Here is a 27,895-nt window from a genome sequence, read left to right on the forward strand (position 1 = left end):
TACCAACTCCATACAGATAGCACCCGTGGTCAGGATCTAACTTGGGTCTCTGGCCCTGTATGGCAGCAACTCTACCGCCGCACCACCATGCTACCCTATTCTTGTTGAATATGAGGATTTTTGACACTATCCCAACATAGGTCACAGGTAGATATGGTAGTAAAGAAAGCTGATTTCTTGTAACTTCAAGTAACCCTGGCTTTCCCTCTCTCTGTCCCTCTCCCACCCAAGTTCTCTGACTAGTTTCACTGTCCTTCTGATTAATTTTATTGATTGCATGCCTCCTTGTCACCTTCCTCTCAGCTAGCAATGAACCATTCTACATTTCCTTATCATTGTTTGCTTTGATCGGTCGTTCTCACATTACCTTTCCATATCTCTGTCTACCTCTCCCCTGACTCTCAGTCTGAAGAAGGGTCTTGACCCGAAACATCAGACATTCCTTCTCTCCAGAGATGCTGCCAATATCGCTGAGTTACTCCAGCATTTTGTGTCTATCTTCGGTGTAAACCAGCATCTGCAGTTCCTTCCTACACATGAAGCTTTTGGTTCATTGATCTTCTCATCAGTCACGGTACTGAGTATGGAAGCTGGGATGTTATGTTACAGTTGTAAAAGCATTGCGAGGCTGTATTTGAAGTATTGTGTGCAGATTTGATCACCGTCTTATAGAAAGAATGTTAATAAGCTGGAAACAGTGCAGTGAAGATTTACGAACATGTTGTCAGAACATGAGGGCCTGAGCTATTAGAAAGGTTGTGCAGGCTAGGACTTTATTCCTTGGAGCACAGGAGGCTGAAGGGTGATCTTATAGACATGTATAGTTATTTGTTTTGTATGCTATGCAATCCAATCAGATAAATGATACATTCATACATACATATATACATACATACATACATATTACATACAATCAGTTCAAACTCAAAGTACAATAGATAGAGCAAAGGGAAGGATACAGTGTGCAAAATATAGTCTTCAGCCTTAGATTATATATATAGATTAGATTAGATTAGATTCAACTTTATTGTCATTGCACAAATACAAGTACAGGTACAACAAAATGCAGTTTAGCATCTAATCAGAGTGCAAAATAGTAAAATGCTGATTAAAACAATATATACAAATGAGGATATATTGATCTAGTACATAGGCAAATAAATATATACAGATAAAAGATAGCTAGCGCCGGGCCTGTGAGTTCAGCAGGGTAATGTTGTTTTGGAAGAAGCTGTTTCTTAGCCTGCTGGTGTGAGACCTGAGGTTCCTGTACCACCTCCCTGAAGGGAGGAGGGCAAATAGTCCATGGTTGGGGTGTGAGGGGTCCTTAATGATGTTGCCAGCCCGTCTCAGACACCGTGTGCGGTGAAGGGCAGCCATGGCAAAAAGCGGGGCACCGATGGTGTGATGGGTTTGTTTTCACCACCCGTTGCAGTGCCTTCCTGTCAGCTGTGGTGCAGCTGCTGTACCACACCATGAAGCAGGTGGTCAGGATGCTTTCTATGGTACAGCGGTAGAAGTTGGACAGGATCTGAGGGGACAGGTGAACTTTCTTAAGCCTCCTTAGAAAGTAGAGGCGCTTCTGCGCCTTTTTAATCAGTTTGGGGGTGTTGAAGGACCAGGACAGATCCTCAGAGATGTGTACTCCGAGGAATTTGTAGTTGGAGACGCGCTCCACCTCAGTCCCGTTTATGTGGATGGGGGTATGTCTGCCGCCTGGTCTTCCGGTAGTCTACGATGATTTCCTTTCTCTTCTGTGTGTTGAGGACAAGTTGTTGTTGGTACACCAAGCTGCCAGGTGCTGGACCTCCTCTCTGTAGGCTGATTCGTTGTTGTCACTGATCAGTCCTACCACCGTGGTGTCATCAGTGAATTTTATGATGGCGTTGGAACCATGCATAGGGACGCAGTCATGCGTGAACAGACACGCCGGTGTTCAGTGTCAAAGTGGAGGAGGTGAAGTTGTTGATCCTAACGGACTGGGGTCTGAGGTCTGTTAGTGAGGAAATCCAGTGTCCAGTTGCAGAGGGAGGTGTTGATGCCAAGTCTGCTGAGTTTGTTGATCAGACTGGCGCGGATGACAGTATTAAATGCAGAGCTGAAGTCGATGAATAACAACCTGATGTAGGAGTTGTTATTGTCCAGGTGGGTCAGGGCAGAGTGAAGAGCCGCAGATATGGCATCCTCTGTTGACCTGTTGGGCCGATAGGCAAACTGATGGGGGTCCAGTGTGGGAGGGAGGCTAGATTTGAGGTGAGCCAGGATCAGTCTCTCATACCACTTCGCGATGACGGGGGTGAGTGCCACTGGGCGGAAGTCATTGAGACTCCCTGAAGCTGACTGTTTGGGCACTGTCATGGTGGTTGTGGTCTTGAGGCAAGTAGGGACGACACCCTGGGCCAGTGACAGATTGAAAATGTCAGTGAAGACCTGGGATAGTTGTCCAGCACATGCCCTGAGCACACGCCCGGGGATGTCGTCGGGGCCGGCAGCTTTGTGCTCATTCACTTTGCTCAATCGCCTTGTACAGCAGAGGTGGAGAGACTGAGGGGCTGTTCATTCGGGGGTGGGGCAGCTTTGATGGCTGGTGTTTTATTGTCTCGGTCAAAACAAGCATAGAAATAGTTTAGCTCGTCAGGAAGGGAGGCGTTGTCTGGGGTGGAGGGGGGCGGGGGAGTGTTAACTTTGTTGTAATCCGTGATGGACTTGATGCCTTGCCACTTGCGTCTGGGGTCGGAGTTATTTTGAAAATACTCCTCGATCTGCCGCTTGTATTTGAGTTTTGCGCTCCTGATTCCCTTTTTCAGGTTGGCCCTGGATGAACTGTATTCCTCAGCATCGCCAGATCTGAAAGCGGCATCGCGAGCCTATTATAGCTTATCAGTTCCTAACACAAAGTCCAATGTCCTCAATGGGAAACAGGTGAATGGGACAGTACCCTAGCTAATGGAATATGTAATTGTTAATGGTGATGTGAGCTGTTGAAACTATTTTAGAGTTGAAACATGCAATGATATTTGGTCTCAGTACCATATCAGGTGATGTATCAGGTGATATGGGCAGAAGGCAGCAATGGGGTACTGATTGGGGATGATCAGCCATGATCACATTGAATGGCAGTGCTGGCTCGAAGGGCCGAATGACCTATTCCTCCAACTATTGTCTATTGTATCATCAATGAAGTTCTGGAAACTTGGATTTCATCACTGCTGCATTCCATGTCTCTACTTTCAGGCTTTGTCTGCGGTTCCCCGTCACCACATTATCACAATCCACATCCCTATTTACTAATTATTAGCCCTCAATAATCTTTGCCCTGCAACATACAGTCTCAAGCAGGTGATCAATCGTATATTGTCTGAATCATGTATTGTCTTCATTATGTATTGTCTTGATCATACATATAGTCTTTCCGCTGACTGGTTAGCACGCAACAAAAGCTTTTCACTTTACTTCAATACACATGACAGTAAACTAAACTCACTCAAAAAATGTTTCCCATCTCCTCGCCAAGAAAAGATATCACAGTAACCAGATCACGAACAATGAAATTAACCCACACCTGAAATTGAAAATGACTAGAATATACATTTGGTGAAATACATTTGATTTCACATTGGTGCCTGGTGGATGAAATATTTTGGCTTTTTATATCAATTTGTTGATTGTCAATTGTAGGTAAATGTATGCTTTCTTTTCGCAGGTAGTTATCAAGAGATCCTGCCGTTTATTGTGATGGGGGTGTTGATGGTGTTCTCAGGAATTGTGGTCTTGTTTCTGCCAGAAACGTTCAATATTCCTCTTCCAGATACAATTGACCAAATGCAAAAAGTTAAATGGTAAGTCACCATAGTCTTTTTAATTCTCTCCCTTTCTTAAAAGAAACTTCTGCTGTAAATGACAGTAGCTGCAGTGTAGTGTATCAAGTTTGTTTATGGGAGGACTGAATTCCAAGTTGACACACTGGACTAGTTCCATTTGCCTGCATTTGCCCCATAGTTATCAAACCCCTTCCTATCCCATCTGTAATGTATTTCAGTTTTCATCATGCTTTTATCAGTTTCGAATGTTATAACAGATGAGCAGGTACTATCGCAATGTTTAAGAAACATTTGGACAGGTACATGGAAAGTGTGGAAACAGGCTCTACGGCTCAACTTGCCCACATTGACAAAAATGTCCTATCTACATGAGCCCCATCTACCTGCATTTGGCCCATATCCCTCTAAATCTGTCCTATCCATGTTCCGAAGACAGACACAAAATCTGGAATAACTCAGTGGGTCAGGCAGCATCCCTGGAGAAAAGGAACAGGTGAAGTTTTGGGTCAAACCTTTCTTCAGACTTCTTCAGATTGTATAACACAATGACTATCTATGACTAAAACTATACAACATAGAAAACATAGAAACCAGATTGTCTCAACATTTCTTGTTTAACTTTTTTTGTTATTTGATTGTATAATTCTCTCAAGTAATGCACGGGATGGTTTGGCAAAAACCTGCGTGCAGGGACCCCACATGCTAGCAATCTGTGTCTCAACAATGCATTGTTGCAAACACACAGCCCATGATGATAAACTCTAGCACTGAACTTTGTTGAATTAAAAATAGCTTGACTTGAAATGAATGATACATTTATAGAGTGTTACAAGAAAATGATTCCGTATATGTCCATGGTTCATGACTTATTTTCTTCATATACAGGTGCAAATGTTCTCACTCTGATTCAACTCAAACCAGAGAAACCAATGTGGTGATTTTAAAAGAGGAAATGCTTTGAGCACAGATCTTCACCAGCAGCCAAGCGACTGAGGAATTCATTGCCGTTTGGGTCAGGCTCCAACTCTTCAGGAGTGGCAACTCCAAAAGTGGCAACTTCTTCTGTTGATCCAGAAAGAAACTGATACCTGGAGATCACAGTGAAATGATCAGATCTCCTGCAGGGAATAGGATTTGAAGTTTCTACCAAAGTTTCACAAAACCAAATTACTGGACCTTTTCTCTAAGATATTGTTTTAAAAAAAGACATGCACTTTTTATGTCTTTCTTACATCCGATTGCATTATATTCCTTGGATATTTTCCTCTTTGTAGAGCAATTTATTAAATGCTATGAACCAACCCTTGACATCTACCCAGTGTGATGGTTTTCTACAGTCAATGCTTTCTGTAATCAACTCTTGTTTCTGTTTCATTCCTCCTGTTTTGGTTCAAACTCCTCTCCTGCTTTAAAGTTTGAAACAGGTCATTATATTAGGTGCTTTCTTTCAATTATCTATTTATTGAATGTGGAACTTGTTGACATTAGACCATAGATGTATAGCACAGAAACAGGCCCTTCAGCCCACAATCTCCATTGCAAACAAGTTAAACTAATCTCTTCTGCCTGCACGTGATCCATAACCCTCCATCCCCTGCATATCCATGTGCTTATCTAAAAGCCTCTTAAATGCCACTATCCTCTTTACCCCCACAACTACCCTCAGCAACACATTCCGGGCACCCACTGCTCTGTGTAAAATAATACTTGCCTCACACATTTCCTTTAAAGTTTGCCTCTCTCATCTCTCACATCTAGACTTTGATATTTCAATCCTGGGGAAACAATTCTGATTGCTACTATTATCTATGCCTCACAGAATTTTATATACTTTGGTCAGATTTCCCCTTGATCTTTGATGTTACAGAGAAAACAACAAAGTAGTCCAACCTTCCATCATATCTAATGTGCTCTAACCCAGGCTGCATTCTGGTAAATCTCTTTCGCACCCATGACCACGTGGGTTTTCTCAGGGTGCTACGGTTTCCTCCCACACTACAAAGTCGTGGAAGTTTGTAGGTTAATTGGCTTTGGTAGCATTTCTATTGTCCCTAGCGTGTGTAGGAAAATTGTTAGTGTGCTGGGTGATCGCTGGTCGGCGTGGACCGAAGGGCCTGTTTCCACGCTGCTTCTCAAAAGTCTAAAGTCTAAAGAGTCTATTGCAGAGAGAAATAATATATCTTTATTGTCATTGCACAGAGGGGGATAAATGGGGGATAGGATTGATCTGAGAATCAGCTTCAGTTTAGTATGAGATGAGTTTATTGTCACGTGTACTGAGGTACAGTGAAAAGCATTAGTTGCGTGCTATCCAATCAGCAGAAAGACAATACATGATTACAATCGAGCCATTTACAGGGTATAGTACATGGTAAGGGAATAAAGTTTCCTGCAAGGTAAAGCCAGCAAAGTCTGATCAATGAGAGTCCGAGGGTCTCCAAAGAGGTAGATAGTAGTTCAGCTCTTTGGTTGTGTTCAGACGATTCAGTTGCCTGATAACAGCTGGAAAGGAACTGTCGGTGAAAGTATGGAAGTATGTGTTTTCACACTTCTATACCTTCTGTCTGATGGGAAAGGGGAGAAGAGGGGGTGGCTGGGGGTATGACTAATCCTTGATTATGCTGCTGGCCTTGACGTGGCAGCGTGAGGTATAGAGACAATGGAAGGGAGGTTGGTTTGCGTGATGGTCTGTGCTGCATCAGCAATTCGCTGCAATTTCTTGTGTTGGATGGAGCTGTTTCAAGATCAAGTTGTGATGCATCCTGATAAAGTGCTTTCCATGGTGCATCTGTGGAACATTGTCAGAGTTGTCGGGCACATGCCAAACTTTCTAAGCCTTCTAAGAAAGTTGTGGCATTGGTATGCTTTCTTAGTCGTTACTTCAATATATGGGTGGACCAGGAGAAGTTGTTGGTGATATTGACTCCAAGGATACAGTTGCAGAGACGAGTGCTGACACCAAGTGCCGTGAGTCTGGTGATAAGCTTGGATGGTATAATGGTATTGAAGGCAGAGCTGTGGTCTATGAATAGGAGTCCGACATAGGTGCCTGTCCTATCCAGGTGTTCTAGGGATGAGTGCAGGTCTAGGGCAATGGCATAATCCATGGACCTGTTGTGGCAATAGGCAAATTGCAGTGGGTCAAGACCGCTGGGTAGACTGGATTTAATGCGTTCCATAAATAGCCTCTCAAAACATTTCATGATGTTAGATGTCAAAGCCACTAGTAGTCGTTTAGGCATGAAGTCTTTGTTTTCTTCAGCACTGGAATGATGGTGTTCTTCTTGAAGCAGGTGGGTATCTCAGAATGTAGTAGGGAGAGATTAACGATGTCAGCAAATACTCCCGCGAGCTGGCACGTAGCTACTAAGGACACGGTCAGGAACCCCGTCTGGGCTAATTGCTTTTCGTGGGTTTACCCGCAAAAAGGCCGATCTAACCTCTACTACAGTGACCCTAGGGAGAGGCACACTGGAGTCTGAAGGGCCATGTGTCACCACACTGTTGGCCTTCTGCTTGAAGCGAGCATAGAAATAATTCAGTTCAATGATGATGCCTGACCTTGCTTTTCTTTTTTTTATTATTATTTTTTTATTTTTTTTATTAGAAGTACAATAAGTTACAGTAATACACACCAGATATATCCTATTACATTTGTTGTACCCCTTCATTTTTTGAGCTTTAAGAAAGATAGAAATAAAAGTAAGGAAAGTGAGAAAGAGTTGTGATAGTGCAAGAAAGTGTTGGGAAAAGAAAGCCCATTAGAAAGAGAGTTAGAGAAGAAAGTTAAGAAATAGACCCTAGAAAATAAATAAATAAAGAAAGAAAGAAAGAAAGAAAGAAAGGGAAACAATCGCTCCATTATAAAAAAAACTCTGCAAAAAGGGATATACCAACCATATTTTTCACCCCCCGTTACCAGATCCTGGCACCATTTATTTTTTAAATTACTATTGCACTTCATGCTTGTAGTAAGTCCATAAATGCAGACCACGTCTTTTGGAAGTGGTCTGCTTTGCTTGCGAGGAGGAGTCTCATATCTTCCAGGTGTAATTATTCGAACGTGTTTGAAATCCACATTTTTATTGTTGGTATAGGAGTGTTTTTCCAGAATCTGACCTTTCTTTTCAGCCAGTTATCTTATGCAGACCATGCCACATACTCTGTGTGTCTGAGTGATTATACTGGGATTATACTTATCCCTATAAGTTTGTCCCCTTATACGATTGATACGATACGATTCGATGTTACATTATTGTCAGAACAAAGTCTGAAATTTGTTTTGCATCGCAGCAGTTCCATTTACAGCATCACATAAAAGATAAAAGAGACTTGAAAAGTCATGCATTAAGACATCAAGACAGGACCCAAAAATACATACGTTCAACACGACATTACAATAACAGAAGACAACATTTGAGGCCCATCAGCATGCATTTGATCTGGGATTAAGCGCTGTATTTAGTTTGAGGATTGACTGGTGCACAAAAGAGTGCTTCAGTCTAACCTTATTACATTTTGGTACCCAATATCTCCAGTTTGATGGTAACAAATAGTACTCGCTGTTCAGAACGTGGTTGGGTCAGAAGAAATATTGTTGACCATCCTTAGTATGTTTTTATGGTAGGATAATTCATACAAATTCTGAAGTGGTTGATCTACAATCTTTGAGCAGATTTTTAATTGTTGGAGTTTTGATTTTGTAGTCGCAGACAAACTCTTGTGCCATGTAATCTTACAGTATTGCAAAACACTCTGCAATATTATTGCAAAATTATCACAGCGGTAAAAAATAACAAAAGGATTTGTCTACTTGCTCCGAAAGATCTAAGGGGAGAAACCAGATTCTTTGTTTTGTCTTATTGCAAATCTTATCAATGTGGTCATTCCATGATAACTGATGATCTATCGTTACCCCCAAGTATTTAAATGGAATTACATGCTTGATTTTTTCATAATGGATAACAAGAGACACTTTATGTGAGGCAGATGGTGAACCAAATACAATCTCTTCTGTTTTCTTTGTGTTAATCTCAAGAGCATTATTATCAGTCCACTCGACCAGTTTGTTCACGCCAAGTTGGTGCAGCCCAGGGTTGTCTGAGTTACTTAACATAAATAATAGAACTGTATCATCTGAGTACTTTAGAATAGATTGATTCGGTGTATTTGTATGACAATCATCAGTGTAAAAGGTAAAAAGCACAGCTGAACTCACACAACCCCAGGGGGCCCCGACATTGGTTGTGATGGCAGATGAAAGGGTTTTATTCCCCTTTACAATCTGTACTCTGTTAGTGAGAAAGGAAGCATACCAATGATAGGGATTCAGTTGCTGCCGGACCATTTTTGACACCAAAATGTCTGCTTGTATTGTGTTGAAAGCTGAAATCTAGAAAGAGGGCTCTTGCAAAGGTGTTTAAGAGGGAACTGCAGATGCTGGAGAATCGACTTCACTCATCCACTTCACCACTAATTTCCACCCGGCACTGAAATACACCTGGACCATTTCCGACACTTCCCTACCATTCCTTGACCTCACTATCTCCATTGCAGGTGATAGACTTCTAACCGACATACACTATAAACCCACTGACTCCCATGGCTATCTGGACTACACTTCTTCCCACCCTGCTTCCTGTAAGGACTCCATCCCCTACTCCCAATTCCTCCGTCTACGCCGCATCTGCTCCACGGATGAGGCGTTCCACACCAGGACATCTGAAATGTCCTCACTATTCAGGGAATGGGGGTTCCCCTCCTCCACCATAAATGAGGCTCGCACCAGGGTCTCTTCCATACCCCGCAACACTGCTCTCTCTCCCCATCCCCGCACTCGCAACAAGGGCCGAGTCCCCCTAGTCCTCACCTTTCACCCCACCAGCCGTCACATACAAAAAATAATCCTCCGTCAGTTTCGCCACCTCCAACGTGACCCCACTACTCGCCACATCTTCCCATCTCCCCCCATATCTGCCTTCCGCAAAGACCGCTCCCTCCATAACTCCCTTGTCAATTCTTCCCTTCCCTCTCGGTCCACCCCCTCCCCGGGCACTTTCCCTTGCACCCGCAAGAGATGCAACACTTGTCCCTTTACCTCCCCCCTCGACTCCGTTCAAGGACCCAAGCAATCGTTCCAGGTGCGACAGAGGTTTACCTGCATCTCTTCCAACCTCATCTATTGCGTCCGCTGCTCTAGATGTCAGCAGATCTATATCGGTGAGACCAAGCGGAGGTTGGGCGATCGTTTCGCCGAACACCTCCGCTCGGTCCGCAATAACCAAGCTGACCTCCCGGTGGCTCAGCACTTCAACTCCCCCTACGCCTCCGACCTCTCTGTCCTGGGTCTCCTCCATGGCCACAGCGAGCAGCACCGGAAATTGGAGGAACAGCACCTCATATTCCGTTTGGGGAGTCTGCACCCCGGGGGCATGAACATCGACTTCTCCCAATTCTGTTAGTCCTTGCTGTCTCCTCCCCTTCCTCAGCTCCCCTGCTGTCTCCTCCCACCCTCCAGCCTTCCGGCTACTCCTCCTTTTCCCTTTCTTGTCCCCACCCACCCCCACCCCTGATCAGTCTGAAGAAGGGTTTCGGCCCGAAACGTTGCCTATTTCCTTCGCTCCATAGATGCTGCTGCACCCGCTGAGTTTCTCCAGCTTTTCTGTGTAACCCTCTTGCAAAGGTGTTGAGTTTGTCTAAATGTTTGGAAATAATATGAACTAAGGAGGCAACAGCATCTTCCGTGCCACAGCCCTGCTCGTATGCAAATTGATATGGATCGAGTTTATTGTTTGTTGTACTGATGAAATGTCGGAGCAAAATTATTTCCAGAGATTTCATAATCACCGAGGTAAGGGCTATGGGTCTGAAATCCTTATGTTCTTTCAGACATGGAATCTTGGGCAAAGGTTTTATATGCGAGGTTTTCCATGACAGAGGGGCAGTGTGTGTGTCCACATAGGCCTGAAACATTTGTTGCCACACTGGAGCCAGCTGTGTTGCAAAGTTTCTCAAGAGAAAAGCGCTGCATCCATCCGGCCCAGCAACTTACTTTGTATTTGTACACTGAAATGTTTTCCTGACATCTTCTAGTGATCACAATTCTGTCGGAGACAGCAGGTATAACAGATTTAAGAATGTCGGTGCACTTGGTTGAATTATCTAGAGATTCAAATCTGGCAAAAAAAAGGGTTGAGTTCATTGGAAAGAGAAAGTTTGTTATCTGTCACAATAGATTTAGATGGGGTTGACATTCCTGTCATAGTAATGTATCCCACAACTTTTTAGAGTCATTGGCTCTAAAAGCATCTTCTAGATGCTGTCAGTGTGCCAATTTTGCTTCCCTCAATCTTATTTTCTGTTCTTTTTCTGTCTGTTTAAGTGCTCCAGAATCTTTGTTTTTGAAAGCCACTTTCCTTGTATTTATTACTTTTTTTCATGTCCTTAGTTACATATGATTTATTGTTGGGACAGATTTTATTCTCCTTAGTGGGAACAACCACATGTACACAAAAATCAATATAATCGTTTGTAGCTATAGTTATTTCATCTAATGAACCCCCTGAACGTTTTCCCAGTCTGTCAATTCAAAACAGGCTTTAGTTGTTCCCTATGTTCACTTGTCCATGTCCTTATCACTTTTTCTGGTTTACTTCTCTTAAGTTTAGTCCTATACACTGGAATCATGTGCACAACATTATGATCAGAATTCAATATGGGTGGCTTACACTTGGATGCATAAGCACCTTTGACATTTACAAAACATTTGTCCAAGATATTGTCTTTTCTGGTTTTGTCTTTGATGTAGTATAATGTGGATAAATGTGAGGTTATCCATTTTGGTGGCAAAAACAGGAAAGCAGACTATTATCTCAATGGTGGCTGACTAGGAAAAGGGGAGATGCAGCGAGACCTGGGTGTCATGGTACACCAGTCATTGAAAGTAGGCATGCAGGTGCAGCAGGCAGTGAAGAAAGTGAATGGTATGTTAGCTTTCATAGCAAAAGGATTTGAGTATAGGAGCAGGGAGGTTCTACTGCAGTTGTACAGGGTCTTGGTGAGACCACACCTGAAGTATTGCGTACAGTTTTGGTCTCCAAATCTGAGGAAGGACATTATTGCCATAGAGGGAGTGCAGAGAAGGTTCACCAGACTGATTCCTGGGATGTCAGGACTGTCTTATGAAGAAAGACTGGATAGACTTGGTTTATACTCTCTAGAATTTAGGAGATTGAGAGGGGATCTTATAGAAACTTACAAAATTCTTAAGGGGTTGGACAGGCTAGATGCAGGAAGATTGCTATTGGGGAAGTCCAGGACAAGGGGTCACAGCTTAAGGATAAGGGGGAAATCCTTTAAAACCGAGATGAGAAGAACTTTTTTCACACAGAGAGTGGTTAATCTCTGGAACTCTCTGCCACAGAGGGTAGTTGATGCCAGTTCATTGGTTATATTTAAGAGGGAGTTAGATGTGGCCCTTGTGGCTAAGGGGATCAGAGGGTATGGAGAGAAGGCAGGTACGGGATACTGAGTTGGATGATCAGCCATGATCATATTGAATGGCGGTGCAGGCTCGAAGGGCCGAATGGCCTACTCCTGCACCTAATTTCTATGTTTCTATGTACTGTTCGAATCCAGGTATCACAGTCTCCAAACAACACTGATTCAAATTCCCAAGCACTATTGCCAGTACGTCGAGGTAGTTGAGTTGTTCATGAACGCAGTCCGCGATTGTCCCGGCCGCTAATGATGCTTTGCCACTGGGAGGCACGTATACAACAAACAGCAAAATGCACCCACATTCGAGGCAAATAGAAAGGTCATAACAACATGCAGAGAATTTCTACATTGGGGTCACAGATCTTATATTTTACTGAGTGCGCACGGCACCAAAGATCGTTTATGTTTACACAAATGCCGCCTGCGTCCCTGTCTGCGTGCACTAAGGTGAATCCCGGTACTTCAAAGAGAGAATTGGGCATCCTTGATGGTTTTGCGGAGATCATAGCAGGCCTTGTTGTACCGCTCAGGTCGTTTGACTTGTATGCAGTGGACTTGGGCTTAAGTCGTGAATGTACATCACGGTTCATCCATGGTTGGGGAACACTCGGATTGCCTTCGTTGGAAAACAGTCTTCCACGCACTTGCTGATGAAATCAGCCACGGCAGTGGTGTATTCATTCAGGTTAGCTGCAGAATCCCTGAATATGGACCATTCCCCGACTCAAAGTAGTCCGCATAAGATGCCATCCGTGTCCGTTGACCAGCATTTCACCAGATTCCACGGGCCAAATGTTCATCTTCTGTATCTTGTGAAAACACGAGAAACAGTGCCCAACATGTGCCGACACTTGGCTTAGTTTAGTTTAGTTAAGTGATATTTTATTTCTTTTACTTTGCGCATTCATACACAACTTTTTCTTCGGTATTCACCTCTCCTCTCACACTGCTCACTATTGGCCCGGACCTTACTCTCTTATCCCTTCTCGAACTTTCCTTCTCATTAATTCAGGAGTCTTTTGCAACTTTTCCTGTACTCCTTTAACTCCATCTTTATACTCCCAATTTGTCAATCCGTCCCCCTCCACTTCCTCAGGGGTGGGGGGTAATTTGGAGAACACAGTCGTGAGTTTGTCCGGGTATATGGGGCGCCAGACCAAGGGATGTCAACTTTCTCACTCCCAAATCAGGGACAAAAGGTCAAAATAAGGGACAAATTCCCGACAGCAATTCGTTGACCGACTCAGCCGTGGCTGGGCGAATGAGGAGTTGGCCCGGGTGCTGAACTGCACACAAAGCCCAGCCAGCGGGCCAGCTGAAGAGTTTTGGCCCGGGCGACGGGCAAAGTCCAGTCCCCCCCATCCAACTCATGAACCGATGATCGGCCATGAGAAGGAGGGGTGGTGGTGTCGGTGGTAAGCGATGGTCCGACAACTGGCCGGGCTGCCGACCGACGGGGCCATGGACGAGGCACTGCTGCTGCACTTCAACGACATACAGGCTTGTAGGTTAATTGTCTTCGGTAAAGATTGTAAATTGTCCCCAGTGAGTAGAATAGCGCCAGTGTACAGGGTGACCGCTGGTCGGCCTGGGCTCAGTGCGCTGAAGGGCCTGATTCCACACTGTATCTCTAAACTCTGAACACAAAAAATGCTATTGTCAACAGAGGTGAGGTTTATATAATACACTGCTCTGTGTTCACATATTCATAAGTTCACGTTATAGGAATAGAAATAGGCCATTCAGCCCATCGAGTCAACTCCACCATTCAACCATGGCTGATCTCTGCCTCCTAATCCCATTTTCCCGCCTTCTCCCAATAACCCTTGTCACCCATTCTAATCAAATGGGGGTCAAGGTAGAAGCGTTCACGTCGCGATCCATGTCAAGTAATATCACCAAATTTACTTGCGAATTCTACCAAACACTTTGAAGCCAAGCCGAAAGCCGAAAGACAAATGATGTCCAGAAGCCTAACAAATGGCAGTAGCCCATCAGCCCGGAACAGGAAGAGAGGCCAACACCCGCCCCCAAGGCCGGCTTTGACCATCATATCTCTAAATGTTGAAGGACTGTCTGCAACTAAAGAAGAACTTGTTGCCCAACTCTGCAGAGAGCATCAGTGTGATATTCTCTGCGTCCAAGAAACCCACCGCGGATCCAAACATCCCCGCCCTCGAGTGGAAGGCATGACCACTTTCATTGAAAGACCACATGAGAAACATGGAAGCGTCATGCTTGCAAAAAAAACGGGACAATCATCCAATCAACATCAAAGAGTGATGAAAACAACATTGAGGTCCTAACCGATGAGCTCAGAGGAATTACCATCACCTCCGTCTACAAGCCACCTCCCACACCTTTCCTGATCCTGGGAAACCAAGGATAGTGATTGGAGATTTCAACAGCCACAGCTCACAATGGGGTTACGCCGGGAACAACGCTGATGGAGATGCAGTGGAAGCATGGGCCGAAACTAACCAGCTCTACCTGATCCATGATGCCAAACAGCCAAAGTCCTTTAATAGCGGGCGATGGAAAGCCGGCTACAACCCTGATATCGCGTTTGTCAGCCATAGCATCTCTGGATTGGGCAAGAAGCTGGTACTGAAGCCACTGCCAAAAACCCAACACCAGTCAATGCTGCAGTTACCCCAGCCACAGTTCCTTTCCAGAGAAGATTCAACTTTGGGAAAGCGAACTGGCCTGGCTTCCAAGAAGATCTTGAAGGGAAGATCGCCCACCTCCCAGCGGACCCCAAAAACTATCAAATCTTCACCAAGTTAGTGCACCAGGCAGCCCGGAAGAACATCCCGAGAGGCTACCGCACTCAATACATTCCCGGCCTTGACACTCTAAGCAGCGAACTATATGAACAATACCAACAGCTCTACGAATCTGACCCCTTTGCTGAAAGCACCATGGAAGTAGGTGAGAGACTCATGACCTCCCTATCAGAATGCCGCCAGCGGAAATGGCAAACCCTACTGGAGACAACTGACATGGCAAAAAACAGCAAAAAGGCATGGAGCCTCATCCGAAAAATCAGCAATGACCCATCAACACCAACACACCAACAGTATACCACCACGGCCAACCAAGTTGCATATCAGTTGCTGCTCAAGGGGAAATCCACCAAACAGCCAAGACCAAAGGCAGACCGACTTCAGCACTCCCAAAACACCGGACTGACTGAGCCGTTCTCCCTTGAAGAGCTCAATATCAGCATCAAAGCCCTCAAGACTGGCAAAGCCATCGGCCTGGACAATATTTTCACAGAGGAGATCAAGCAATTTGGACCTCTGACACGGAAGTGGGTCCTTGAGCTGATGAACAATTGCATGCTGACAAGAAACATCCCAAAGATCTGGAGGAAAACCAAAATCATCGCTCTTCTAAAACCCGTTAAAGATCCAGCATATGCAAAGAGCTTCCGCCCAATCTCCCTGCTATGCCACCCGTACAAGCTGTTTGAGCGCCTGATCCTCAACAGGCTTGCCCCAGTCGCTGAACCAGCCATCATCCCTCAACAAGCTGGATTCCGACCTGGCAAATCCACAAGTCAACTTCTGAATCTCACACAGCACATTGAAGACGGGTTCCAGAAAGGGCTGGTGACAGGAGCCGTCTTTGTTGATCTGTCTGCCGTGTATGACACTGTGAATCACCGCCTCCTCCTAAAAAAGATCTTGGAGAATACCAAAGACCTGGCACTCACGGACCTCATCGGAGCCCTCCTGAAGGATAGGCGCTTCTATGTTGTCCTTAACAACAAGCAAAGTCGCTGGCGATGACAACAGAATGGCTTGCCTCAAGGTAGTGTGATGGCTCCACTACTATATAACATCTACACCAATGACCAGCCAATGGACCAGAACACTGAGCGGTTCATCTACGCTGACGACCTCTGTGTAACATCCCAAGAGAGTACGTTTGAAGCTGTAGAAGCGAATCTCACCTCAGCCCTAGAGGAGCTACACCTCTACTACGAGCGCAACCACCTCAGATTCAGATTCAGATTCAATTTTAATTGTCATTGTCAGTGTACAGTACAGAGACAACGAAATGCATTTAGCATCTCCCTTGAAGAGCGACATAGCAAACCTACACACAAACCCTGCGAAGACCCAAGCCTGCTCGTTCCATCTCAGGAACCGGGAAGCAAACAGACCCCTTAACATCACATGGTCTGGAACACCTCTTCTGCACTGCACCAACCCTGTCTACCTCGGTGTAACACTGGATCGCACTCTCTCCTATAAGGAACACGTCAAAAACACCAGACTGAAAGTTAACTCCCGAAATAACATCCTCCGGAAGCTGACCAACTCCATATGGGGAGCCACAGCACACACATTAAGATCTACTGCTCTGGCCCTGTGCTACTCCTCTGCGGAGTATGCGTGTCCTGTTTGGGAGAGATCAACCCATGCCAAGAAACTAGACCCAGCGTTGAATAACACCTGCCGCTCAATCACTGGCTGCTTGAAGCCCACCAACATAAACAACCTGCACCTCCTCGCTGGTATTGCCCCTGCCGATGTGAGACGGGAAGTCGCCAGCCGAGTAGAGATGACTAAGGCCACCAGTGATGAATGCCACCTCCTCTACGGACGTGTACCCCCGGCCCAACGGCTGAAGTCCAGGAGAAGCTTTCTCAGCCATGTCCAGCCCCTAATAGCATCACGGGAAGAAACCAGACTCCAACTATGGACAAAAAGGCTTGAGGACGACCCCCCTCCTACTGACATGGATATCCCTCCTTCTGAAGCCCTCCCTCCGGGCTCAGAAGCACCATGGGTCCAGTGGAAGATGCTCAACCGCCTGAGAACAGGAACAGAGCGATCAAAAGCTGCCATGGCCAGATGGGGCTATGAAACTGGCCAAACCACCTGTGAATGTGGAGAAGAGGACCTTGTCTGCCCCCTACTACCCAACCAGTGCAGCCCAAAGGATATTGCAGTGTTCAATAAAAACCCAAATGACTGTGTAAAGGAATGGGAAACTGCCATATAACCAACCAGCTTCAAAGACACGAAAAGAAGATCAAGAAATTTTCTATCTCTGCCTTAAAAATATCCATTGGCTTGACCTCCAGAGCCCTCTGTGGCAATGAGTCGCACAGATTCCTCTGATTAAACAAGTTTCTCCTCACCTCCTTCCTAACAGAGCGCACTTTAATTCTAAGGCTATGACCTCTGGTCCTAGACTCTCCCATCAATGGAAACATCCTTTGCAAATACACTCAATCTATACCTTTTGTTATTCTGTAAGTTTCAATGAGGAACAGATTGTCGCTCTGTGTTCATGATATTAAATGAAAATGTTTGTATTTTCACAGGAGTTCACCATGAGTTTTACCTTTAACTCTAATTGGAATTCTGACAGCATTATCTGGAATTTTGGTTTTGCTTCTGAAACATTCAACGCTCCTCTCCCAGACACAATTGATCAGATGCAAAAAATCAGGGGGCAAGTTGTAATGATGTTCTCTACTTTTGCCTCAGTTCTCAGCTTACATTAACACAGGAAACCCTCATTATAATGGACCTTAGGGAGCGAAACTATATCCGTTATTGCCGATTGTTCACTATAACAGAGTAAGGGATTATTGTTACATAAGTCGTAGACACAAACGACTGCAGTTGTTGGTTAGAGTCGTAGAGTGTGAAAGCAGGCCCTTTGGCGAGATCGGCCGCCTCGCCTGTACTAGACGGGGGGGGGGGATTCCAAATGCGCTCTCGTAATTTTGTTGTGCTGGACTGCTGCTGTTTCAACTGGACCATCATTTACTGGAAAATCTGTGGTGGAACTGCAATGAGTTTCATTCTTATGGTATCACCTGACACTATTCTTAGAATTAACACCAATACAGAATGACAAATGTGACTGTACACGTCCGTGGAATGAGTTGTGGAGATGTCCACTAACATTTACTCTTGATAACATTCTTTACGGCCGGCATGGTGCCTTTTAGCATTAGAGATCCTAGTTCTCCCTGTGGAAACTGTAGTATCACAAAGATTAAGATTGCTGTACAGCACAAGGTTAAGGTAGCTGTACAGCACAATGTGGAAGCTACAGTGTGACAAAGGTTGAGATAGCTCTACAGCTATCCGGAGGGGTATCCGGCAGTGGCGGCGCTGTTGACAGCTGCGGCTCGCCTGCAGTCCGTCTGTTTTTACTTTTTTTGTTGTTGTTTTCTTTTGTCCTGTTTTAGTTAAATTTTAGTTTATTAGGTCGTGTATGTGTGTGTGTGGGGGGGGTGAAACATGTTTTTTGCCTCTTCCTTCGGGGGGATGCAACTTTTTCTTGTCGTATCCCCCTTCTCTGCCACCATCTGCACTGAGGCCTAATGGCGGAGCTTGCGGCCTCCAACTGCAACCGACCTCGAGGCTCCGGAGGCAGAGCCAGCCAGGACTTCGAGGCTGGCCCGACTTGGAGCTGGAGCGGCGGTGGCCCAACTCGGGGCTGATGCTGCGTTCCGGCTTTCGGTGGCGGCCCGACACGGAGCTGAGGCGGCGGCGTCCCAACTCGGGGCTGAGGCTGCGTTCCGGCTTTCGGTGGTGGCCCGACTCGGAGCTGAGGTGGGGCTGAGGCTGCGATCCGGCTCGGTGGTGGCCCGACTCGGAGCTGAGGTGGCCCGATTCGGGGCTGAGGCTGCGTTCCGGCGGAGGCCCGACTTGGGGTTGAGGCGGCAGCGGCCCGACTCGGAGACCGGACTTCGGAGGTTCGGCCGCAGGCCCAGCCCGCAACTACAGCTGCGTCCGCTGGACTGGAGGGCGGCATCTTCGGAAGTCTGGATCACCTCAGCGCAGAGGGAGAACAAGGAGGGAAGAGACAGAGACTTTAAGACTTTTGCCTCCATCACAGTGAAAAAGCTACTTATCTTAACTACTAAACCAGGTTCGCTTCTTAATAAACAGACACCACACAAACTGTTTGGTAGACCAGTTCAAAACTTTACTTAACATTGGCCGATGGAAGGGAGGGAGAACTCCAGTCAAGTGACCAACACAGACACTTGACTGTCCTCAGCCACCTTCTCTGAACAACAGAATTACATTGCCTTAAATAGGGTTTTTTTGTCCCCTTAACACCTTCCACGGACATTAATCATGTCAGAGGTACAGGAAAAGTTTCCACAGATTGCATCACATCAAAGGCCGTTTGTTTACATGGTACAAGATATACTAAAAACATTGACCATTTGCTTTATCATTTTATTTCCACTTCCCTGTTTTTTCTTTGTCACTTGGTCCCTCATAAACATAGGCCATCTGGTTTATTGCCTCTTGCTTCAAAGATGTGACCACCTATGTCTCTCTTCCTCTATCACCCCCTCCCCCATAAACATTGGTCATTTGGTTTATGGCATCTCACTGTGAAGATTTAACCAGCTATCTCTATAGCTTCTCCTCTGCCTGTCACTTGGGAGACAATGTTATAGGATTTATTATCTCACACACCCACAACCTACGGCAAGCCTAATTTGAGACTAAATATAAGCTATAAGCTAGCCCAGAAGTCAATTTAATATCTTCTTATATTTTTAACTAAAATTCGGCTTCATCAACAGTGAGGAGGTGCCTGGTGAACTCAGTAGTGGATGCTAATTTATGTTTATTGTGTGTTTTGTTGTTTATTATTATATGTATGACTGCAGGCACGTAATTTTGTTCAGACCGAAAGGTCTGAATGAGAATAAAGGAATCTAATCTAATCTAAAGCACAACAACCTTTAGATATTCATTGACGCACATCGATGTTCCTGATAGGTGTTCATTGAACTATCACAACTGTTTGGGATTGGTATTCCTTGACACACACAACTAGGTTCTTTATATCGAAAATTATATAAAGGATTAAATAGCATGTTGTGACGGCTCCTAAGGGTCGTGCCATTATACTGCCGAACCCCTCGGCACAGGAGTGGCGCAGTCCGGAGGCGGTCCTTAGCCGGAGGGTATAAAAGGCAGGGTTTGGGTGCCATCTTTTCCTGGTTTCGTCTTCCCCTGAACCGGGAGGAATTAAAGTAAAGTGCTTCTCAAACTTCAGACTACTTGCCTCATTTTGAGACCCACGCACTACATTGGTGACCCCCGACGCTCCATTGGCATCATGATGGAGACAGAACAAAGCCCTACCTCCTCACACGCCAGCCCGACCCTGTCTCTGGACGCGGTCTCCGTAAAACTGCCCAGCTTCTGGACCACACGGCCGCTCATCTGGTTCCAGCAGGCGGAGGCCCAGTTCAACCTGCGGGGCATCACGGTCGATGCCACCCGCTTCTATTACCTGGTGGGAGCCCTCGACCAGGATGCGGTGGAAGAAGTATCGGACTTCCTCGCAGACCCCCCGGACAATAATAAATACCTCGGCCTGAAACAGCTCCTGCTCCAAATTTACGGACTAAGTAGGATGGAGCGGGCAGGTAGGATCCTGCATTTGGGTGGTCTAGGTGACCGGCGGCCATCTACCCTCCTAAAGGAAATGGTGGCGTTATTAGATGGGCACACGCCGTGCCTGTTGTTCGAGTACACTTACCTGCATCTGCTGCCGGCCTACATTAGGTTGCAACTCACCGACGCCTCGTTTGCCGACCTTCGGGCCCTCGGGAGGCGCGCCGACGCCATGTGGATGGCGCGCCCTGATGACGTCAGCGCGCTGGGCGTCAACAGAGACGAGGTCGCGCTCAGGTCGACGCGCCCGGATGACGTCAACACGCTGGCCATCGGCAGGCACGCCGATGACGTCAACGCGCTGGCCGTCGGCAGGCACGCCGATGACGTCACCCCAGCAGCTCCCGATTTCCTCCGGTGGGGCGGGGGAGCTGTAGAAGGAGTGACAGCTCCAGCCCGACAGCCAGCACGATTACCCCCAGCGGCAGTGAGGGGTACTGCACCTGCAGTCCAGCGCCAGCAAGCTGCAGGCACCACCAGCAGGGGCAGGCAAGCTCCAAATAGCACCAACACAAGGAGCTGGTGCTATTTCCATCAGCGCTGGGGTGCTGCAGCACGACAATGCCGCCAGCCATGCACGTTCCCGGGAAACGCCTGGGCCGGCTGCCAATAGTCCCCGCGGTGGCCGGCCAAATTCACCGCCTTTTCGCTTGGGATCGGCGCTCCGGGACCCGCTTCCTCGTGGATACAGGAGCGAAGCTCAGCGTCCTGCCCTCTTCGCTGGCCGACATTCATTCCGGTAAGCGGGGGCCCGTCCTCACCGCGGCGAACGGCAGCCCCATCCGCACATATGGACTGCGCATGGTTCCCATCGTGCTCGGCTCCTGCCATTTTTCATGGAACTTCACCGTTGCCGACTTCTCCCAACCATTGCTCGGGGCCAATTTTCTCCGGACGCATTCCCTCATGGTGGACGTCGGGCGTCAGCGTTTGGTCAATGCCACTACAATGGAGCCGATCACGTTGCGCTTGGGTCAACCGGTGGGACGGCCACTGGCGTCCGTGGACTCCCGATTCACATGAATCTTGGCTGCGTTCCCGGACATTCTCACTCCGCAGTTTCATTCAGCAACCCCCAGCCACGGAGTTGTAAATTATATCCCGACTATCGGCCCACCACTCCATGCACGAGCACGACGACTGCCACCAGATAAACTGCGTCTGGCACGGCGGGAATTCCGCACGATGGAGGCCTTGGGGATCGTCCGCCCTTCGAGCAGCCCTTGGGCGTCCCCACTCCACATGGTCCCTAAGTCAAGCGGGGGCTGGCGACCTTGTGGGTACTACCGACGGCTGAACGCTGCAACAACAGCGGATCGATACCCCGTACCCCACATCCAGGACTTCACGGCCCATTTGGCTGGGGCCACATTTTTTTCAAAAGTGGATCTGGTGCGGGGTTATAATCAGATCCCGGTTCACCCGGATGACGTACCCAAGACGGCTATCATCACGCCATTCGGGCTTTACGAGTTTACTCGGATGCCGTTCGGCCTCAAAAACGCTGCATAGGCCTTTCAGCGCCTCATGGACGGGGTGTGTCGTGACCTCGAATTCGTGTTCGTGTACCTGGACGACATCCTGGTGGCCAGCCGCTCGCAGCAGGAACACTGCGCTCACCTTCGACAGCTCTGTCAGTGGCTCAGCGAGCATGGTTTGGCCATCAACCTGGACAAGTGCCGTTTTGGGGTCAACGAAATTGACTTTCTCAGCCACCGCGTGACTGCGCAAGGCGCGGTTCCCCTGCCTGACAGGGTTGACGCCGTCCGTCAGTTTCCCCGCCCACGCACGGTGCGTGGCCTGCAGGAATTTGTCGGCATGGTGGCATTCTACCATCGTTTCGTGCCATCCGCGGCCCACATCATGCGGCCCCTGTATCAACTTCTGGCGGGTGGGCAGCAAAAGAGCGTTGAGTGGACCCACGGGGCGGAGGCAGCTTTCGACGGCGCGAAGGAGGCCCTTGCTCGGGCCGTGCTGCTGGTGCACCCGCGGGAAGATGCCCCAACTGCTCTCACTGTGGACGCCTCGGAGTCGGCAGTTGGTGCTGTACTGGAGCAGCTGACAGGCGGAGTTTGGCGGCCTCTGGCCTTCTTCAGTCGGCACCTCAACCGCGCGCAGACCAAGTACAGCGCGTTTGATCGTGAGCTCCTGGCTCTGTACCTGGCTGTGCGCCATTTTCGTTACTTCCTGGAGGGCCGCCCGTTCACCGCCTACACCGACCATAAGCCGCTCACTTTCGCCCTGCAGAAGGTTTCCGACCCCTGGTCTGCACGTCAGCAGGGGCAGTTGGCTTACATCTCCGAGTACACCACAGCCATCCGCTACGTCAAGGGGAAAGAGAACCGGGTGGCCAACGCATTATCCCGCCCTGCTATAAATGCCGTGTTCGAGGTGGCGCCCCGAATGGACTATTCTGCTCTGGCGGCGGCACAGCTCACGGACGACGAGGTGCCCACCTACCGGACTGCCATCTCCGGCCTCCGTCTTGAGGATGTCCCTCTCGGTCCTGGGGTTGTGACGATCCTGTGCGATGTGTCGTCCGGTCAGCCGCGCCCCATCGTTCCTGCCACCTGGTGCCGGAGAGTGTTCGAGGTCATCCACGGACTGGCTCACCCATCAATCCGGGCGACAACGGCACTGGTGGCAGCTCGCTTCATGTGGCACGGTCTGCGCAAGCAAGTTGCCCATTGGGCTCGCACCTGCATCCCGTGCCAGACGGCAAAAATCCAGCGCCATATCCGCGCACCTCTCCAGGAGTTCGGTCTACCTCACCGGCGGTTCGACCATCTCCACGTGGACATTGTGGGGACCCTTCCACCGTCCAGGGGCATCACCCACCTTTTGACCATGGTGGACCGCTTCATGCCGGAGGCCGACCGGGGGCCACAGTTCACCTCCGAGCTGTGGTCAGCCATGGCTCGCTTGCTGGGGGTGCAGCTGCACCACACCACGGCTTACCACCCGCAGTCTAACGGTCTGGTGGAGAGGTTCCACCGGCAGCTGAAGGCGGCATTGAAGGTACGACTCACCGGCCCGGACTGGATGGACGAGTTGCCGTGGGTCATGCTGGGCATCCGGACCGCTCCCAAAGAGGACTTGGCCTCATCATCGGCGGAGCTGGTGTACGGGTCGACACACACAGTGCCCGGGGAGTTCGTGCCGTCGGCGCCGGAGCAGCAGGAAACGCCCTCCTCCACCCTTCAACGCCTTCGCAAGCGAGTTGGCAGGCTCGCACCCGTCCCGATGTCCCGCCATGGGACATTTTGCCCACACGTGCCAATGGCCCTCACGGACTGCCCATACGTCTTCCTGCGCCGTGATGCCCACCGGACGCCACTCCAGAGGCCGTACGAGAGCCCGTTCCGGGTGCTGGAACACGGGCAATCGACTTTTGTCCAGGACATGGGGGGCTGGCCAGAGGCCGTGTCGATTGACCGTTTAAAGCCGGCGCACCTGGACATTGACCAGCCGGTGCTGGTTGCCCAACCTCGGCCCCGAGGGCGCCCCCCCTCACGACTCCCACCCTCACGACTCCCTCCACCTGTCCTCCCGCCGGTCCCTCGACCTGTCCCTCCACCTACGCCCCCGCAAGCCCCGGAATCTGCTGACTTCCGCACGCGGGCCGGCCGGGTCGTGCGCCCGCCGGTCCGTTTTGTGCCTCTGGTTCTGGGGGGGGGATTCCTGTGGCGGCTCCTAAGGGTCGTGCCATTATACTGCCAAACCCCTCGGCACAGGAGTGGCGCAGTCCGGAGGCGGTCCTTAGCCGGAGGGTATAAAAGGCAGGGTTTGGGTGCCATCTTCCCCTGGTTTTGTCTTCCCCTGAACCGGGAGGAATTAAAGTAAAGTGCTTCTCAAACTTCAGACTACTTGCCTCATTTTGAGACCCACGCACTACAATGTAGTTTTAGTTGTAATTGTGTTGTTGCATTGGTATTAGTGTTTTGAAAACTTATTTGAAATCTCGGGTCTAAATCTGTATAAAAATGTGACCGATCGTGTAGAATTTCAGAGTAGCACGGCAATTGGGCCTGTGCTGCTCTCCTTGTGCACAAGTAAATAAAGTGTGTTTGGAAATCAAATGCAAGTTGTCAGAGTCCAGTTGATCGGCGCTGACGTGACCCGTGTGGGTTTTGTCCGTGTGCTCCGATTTCCCCCCACATTCTAAAGATGTACAGGTTTGTAGGGTACTTGGCTTCGATAAAATTGTAAGTTGTCCCTGGTGTGTAGGATAGTGTTAGTGTGCGGGGATCGCTGATCCGCGCAGACTCGGTGATGGGTCTCCATCTTCGTTGATGGGTCTCCACCCGAAACAGAGTCTGAAGAAGGGACTAGACTCGAAACATCACCCATTCCTTCTCTCCAGAGATGCTGCCTGTCGCGCTGAGTTACTCCAGTTTGTTGTGTCTATCTTGCGGGGGTGTGAAAGAGGATATGCAGGGAGTTACTTGAAATTAGAGAAATACACGTTTATACCGCTGGGTTGTAAGCTTCCCAAGCGAAATATGAGGTATTGTTACTCCAAGGCATGGTGCCTTTCAGCGTTAGAGACCCTAGATCCCCCTGTGGAAGCTGTAGTATGACAAAGGTTAAGATAGCTGTACAGCACAAGGTTAAGATAGCTGTACAGCACAATGTGGAAGCTGCAGTGTGACAAAGGTTGAGATAGCTCTGATTGGGGAAAACCATAGTTTGGATCACACACCACATATGTTTTAAATCAAAACTCAATAATATTGGCAGCACGGTGATGCAGTGGTACAGTTGCTGCCTCAGTGCCAGAGATGCAGATTCAATCCTGACCATGGGTGCTTGGCTGTACGGAGTTAGTACGACCTCCCTGTGACCTTTGTGGGTCTCCCCAGGATCGCTGGTTTCTTCCCACACTCCAAAGAAGTACAGGTTAATTAGCTTCAGTAAAATTGTAGATTGTCCCCTGGTGTGTGTAGGATAGCGGTAGTGTTACTCATCGGCGCGGACTCTGTGGTCCAAAGTGTTCTGTATCTCTAAAATAAATAATATTAAATATTATTTAAAATGTAAAAATAATGTTTCATCTCCCTATAACCGATGATGTCAGTCTTTTTATCAGCTGAGCCTGGAATAAAAGTGGACACAAAGTGCTGGAGTAACTCAGCGGGCCAGGCAGCATCTCTGGAGAACAGGCTGAGGTGGGGATTCAGGTCGGGATACTTCTTCAGACTGATTGGTGCAGCGGGAATAAAGCTGAAAACTAGGTGGGGGGGGGGGGGGGGGGGGGGGGGGGGGCGAGGCTGGCAAGTCATAGGTGGATGCAGGCGAGGGGATTGTGGCATTCAAAAGCAGGTGGTTGGACAATGCCCGGAGATGAAAATACAGCAAGTGTGAGATAGGGATAGAAGAGGCACGAAATGTGAATCCAGAGGAAGAAATACAGATGGAAGGGGATGGGGGGGGGGAGGGAAAGGGATAAATGAGTGCACATCTAGGTGGGGCATGGGGAAGTGAGCGGAAAAGGGATGATAGGAGAGGGATTATGTGTGTCGGTTGGTTACCTAAAGTTAGAGCATTCAATGTGCATACCAAAGATAGACACAAAATGCTGGAGTAACTCAGCGGGTCAGGCAACATCTCTGGAGAAAAGTCTGAAGAAGGGTTCAAACCCAAAACCTCACTTTTTTTTTTCTCCAGAGATGCTGCCTGGCCTGCTGAGTTACTCCAGCATTTTGTGCTATCTTCAGTATAAATCATCACGGTGGCACAGCGGTAGAGTTGCTGTCAGAGTTGCTTGAATCCTCACTATGGGTGCTGTCTGTATAGAGTTTGTATGTTCTCCCCATGACCTGCGTGGGATTTCCCTGCGAGCTCCGGTTTCCTCCCACAATCTAAAGACGTATAGGTTTGGAGGTTAATTAGTTTTGGTGTTATCGCAACGTTTATGAAACATTTGGACAGCTACATAAACGTTGCGATAGTACCTGCCTCAACGACCTGCTCCAGCAGCTTATTCCATGCACCTACCACCCTTTGTGTGAAAAGGTTACCCCTCGGGTTCAAATTAAATATTTCCCTCCTTGACTTCATATGACGTCTGGTTTTGAAGAGTGGAAACAAATTACTCCGATCTTTGTAAATGCTACCATTTGATTATTGGACATTCTGTCTTCTCCCGCGCCCATCAGGCAGAAGATACCAACGTTTGAAAGTGCGCACCACCAGACTCAAGAGCAACTTCTTCCCTCTGTGATCAGGCTTCTGAACATAAGCATTGAACAAAAACACTGCTTTGAGTATAGTACAAAACCGGAACAAAAGTGCTGTTTTAAGTTCAATGATAGACGGAAAATGCTGGAGTAACCCAGTGGGAAAGGCAGCATTTCTGGAGAGAAGGAATGGGTGATGTTTGCATCAAGACCCTTATTCAGACTGGAGTCAGGGGAAAGGGAAATGAGAGATATAGTTGCACCAGCTTCTCATTCTCACCTAGCAAACAGCTAACAATGGCCAGTTTCCTTTATCGTTGTTACCTTTTTGCATATTTTTATTCATTTGTTCTATATTTCTCTACATCACTGTCTATATTTCTTGAGTCCCTCTCGTGGAGTTGTTACTCCAGCATTTTGTGTCCACCTCTGCCCCCTCCCCTTCCTCTCTGCCCCCTCCCCTTCCTCTCTCGGCCCCCTCCCCCCCCCCCCCCCTTCCTCTCTGCCCCCCCCCCCCCTTCCTCTCTGCCCCCCCCCCCTTCCTCTCTGCCCCCCCCCCCTCTTCTTATTGTGATAATAATAGAAAATTGTGAGGTGGAACGCTGCTAATGGGCAGGGCAAAAGGAAAAGAGGTATTTTAACGTGTGTTTCATGAATCTCAACGAAACGTATTTAATTTACATCACAGGACAATTGTGAGTAAGGTGGCCAAAAAATGGTAGCACTATCATGTAGGGTTTTTGCACAAATATAGTAGCAATGTTACAAAATTTTGAGATTTAAAAAATCAAGTCTGCAATTTATCCCATCAGATAAAGCATAACAATAAGTTTAATTTGACACCTAATTCACTTTCATATCTCAAGTAATAAAAAAGTTATGGCCATTTTCATACTCGGAAATTAGCATCTTGTTCCCTATTGATTTTCTATGG

The 27,895-nt window shown here is 47.8% G+C and overlaps 1 protein-coding gene across 2 annotated transcripts in view; it reads left to right on the forward strand.

Annotated features, from left to right (window-relative positions):
- Positions 1 to 9,251, forward strand: part of LOC129701821 (organic cation/carnitine transporter 2-like) — an 82,026-nt gene extending 72,775 nt beyond the window's left edge. Inside the window, exons 9-10 of one of the 2 annotated variants that reach the window (XM_055643291.1) lie at positions 3,704 to 3,839; positions 4,707 to 9,251. In XM_055643291.1, coding sequence (XP_055499266.1) covers positions 3,704 to 3,839; positions 4,707 to 4,782 — 212 coding nt within the window. In that variant the 3' untranslated portion in view covers positions 4,783 to 9,251. Of the gene's footprint in view, positions 1 to 3,703; positions 3,844 to 4,706 lie in introns of those variants that run through there. The other variant, XM_055643292.1, reaches the window with a different exon arrangement.
- The last annotated feature ends 18,644 nt before the right edge of the window (positions 9,252 to 27,895 follow it).

This window comes from Leucoraja erinacea, chromosome 11 (assembly GCF_028641065.1).
Source record: "Leucoraja erinacea ecotype New England chromosome 11, Leri_hhj_1, whole genome shotgun sequence".
In the NCBI taxonomy this organism is placed as follows: domain Eukaryota; kingdom Metazoa; phylum Chordata; class Chondrichthyes; order Rajiformes; family Rajidae; genus Leucoraja; species Leucoraja erinaceus.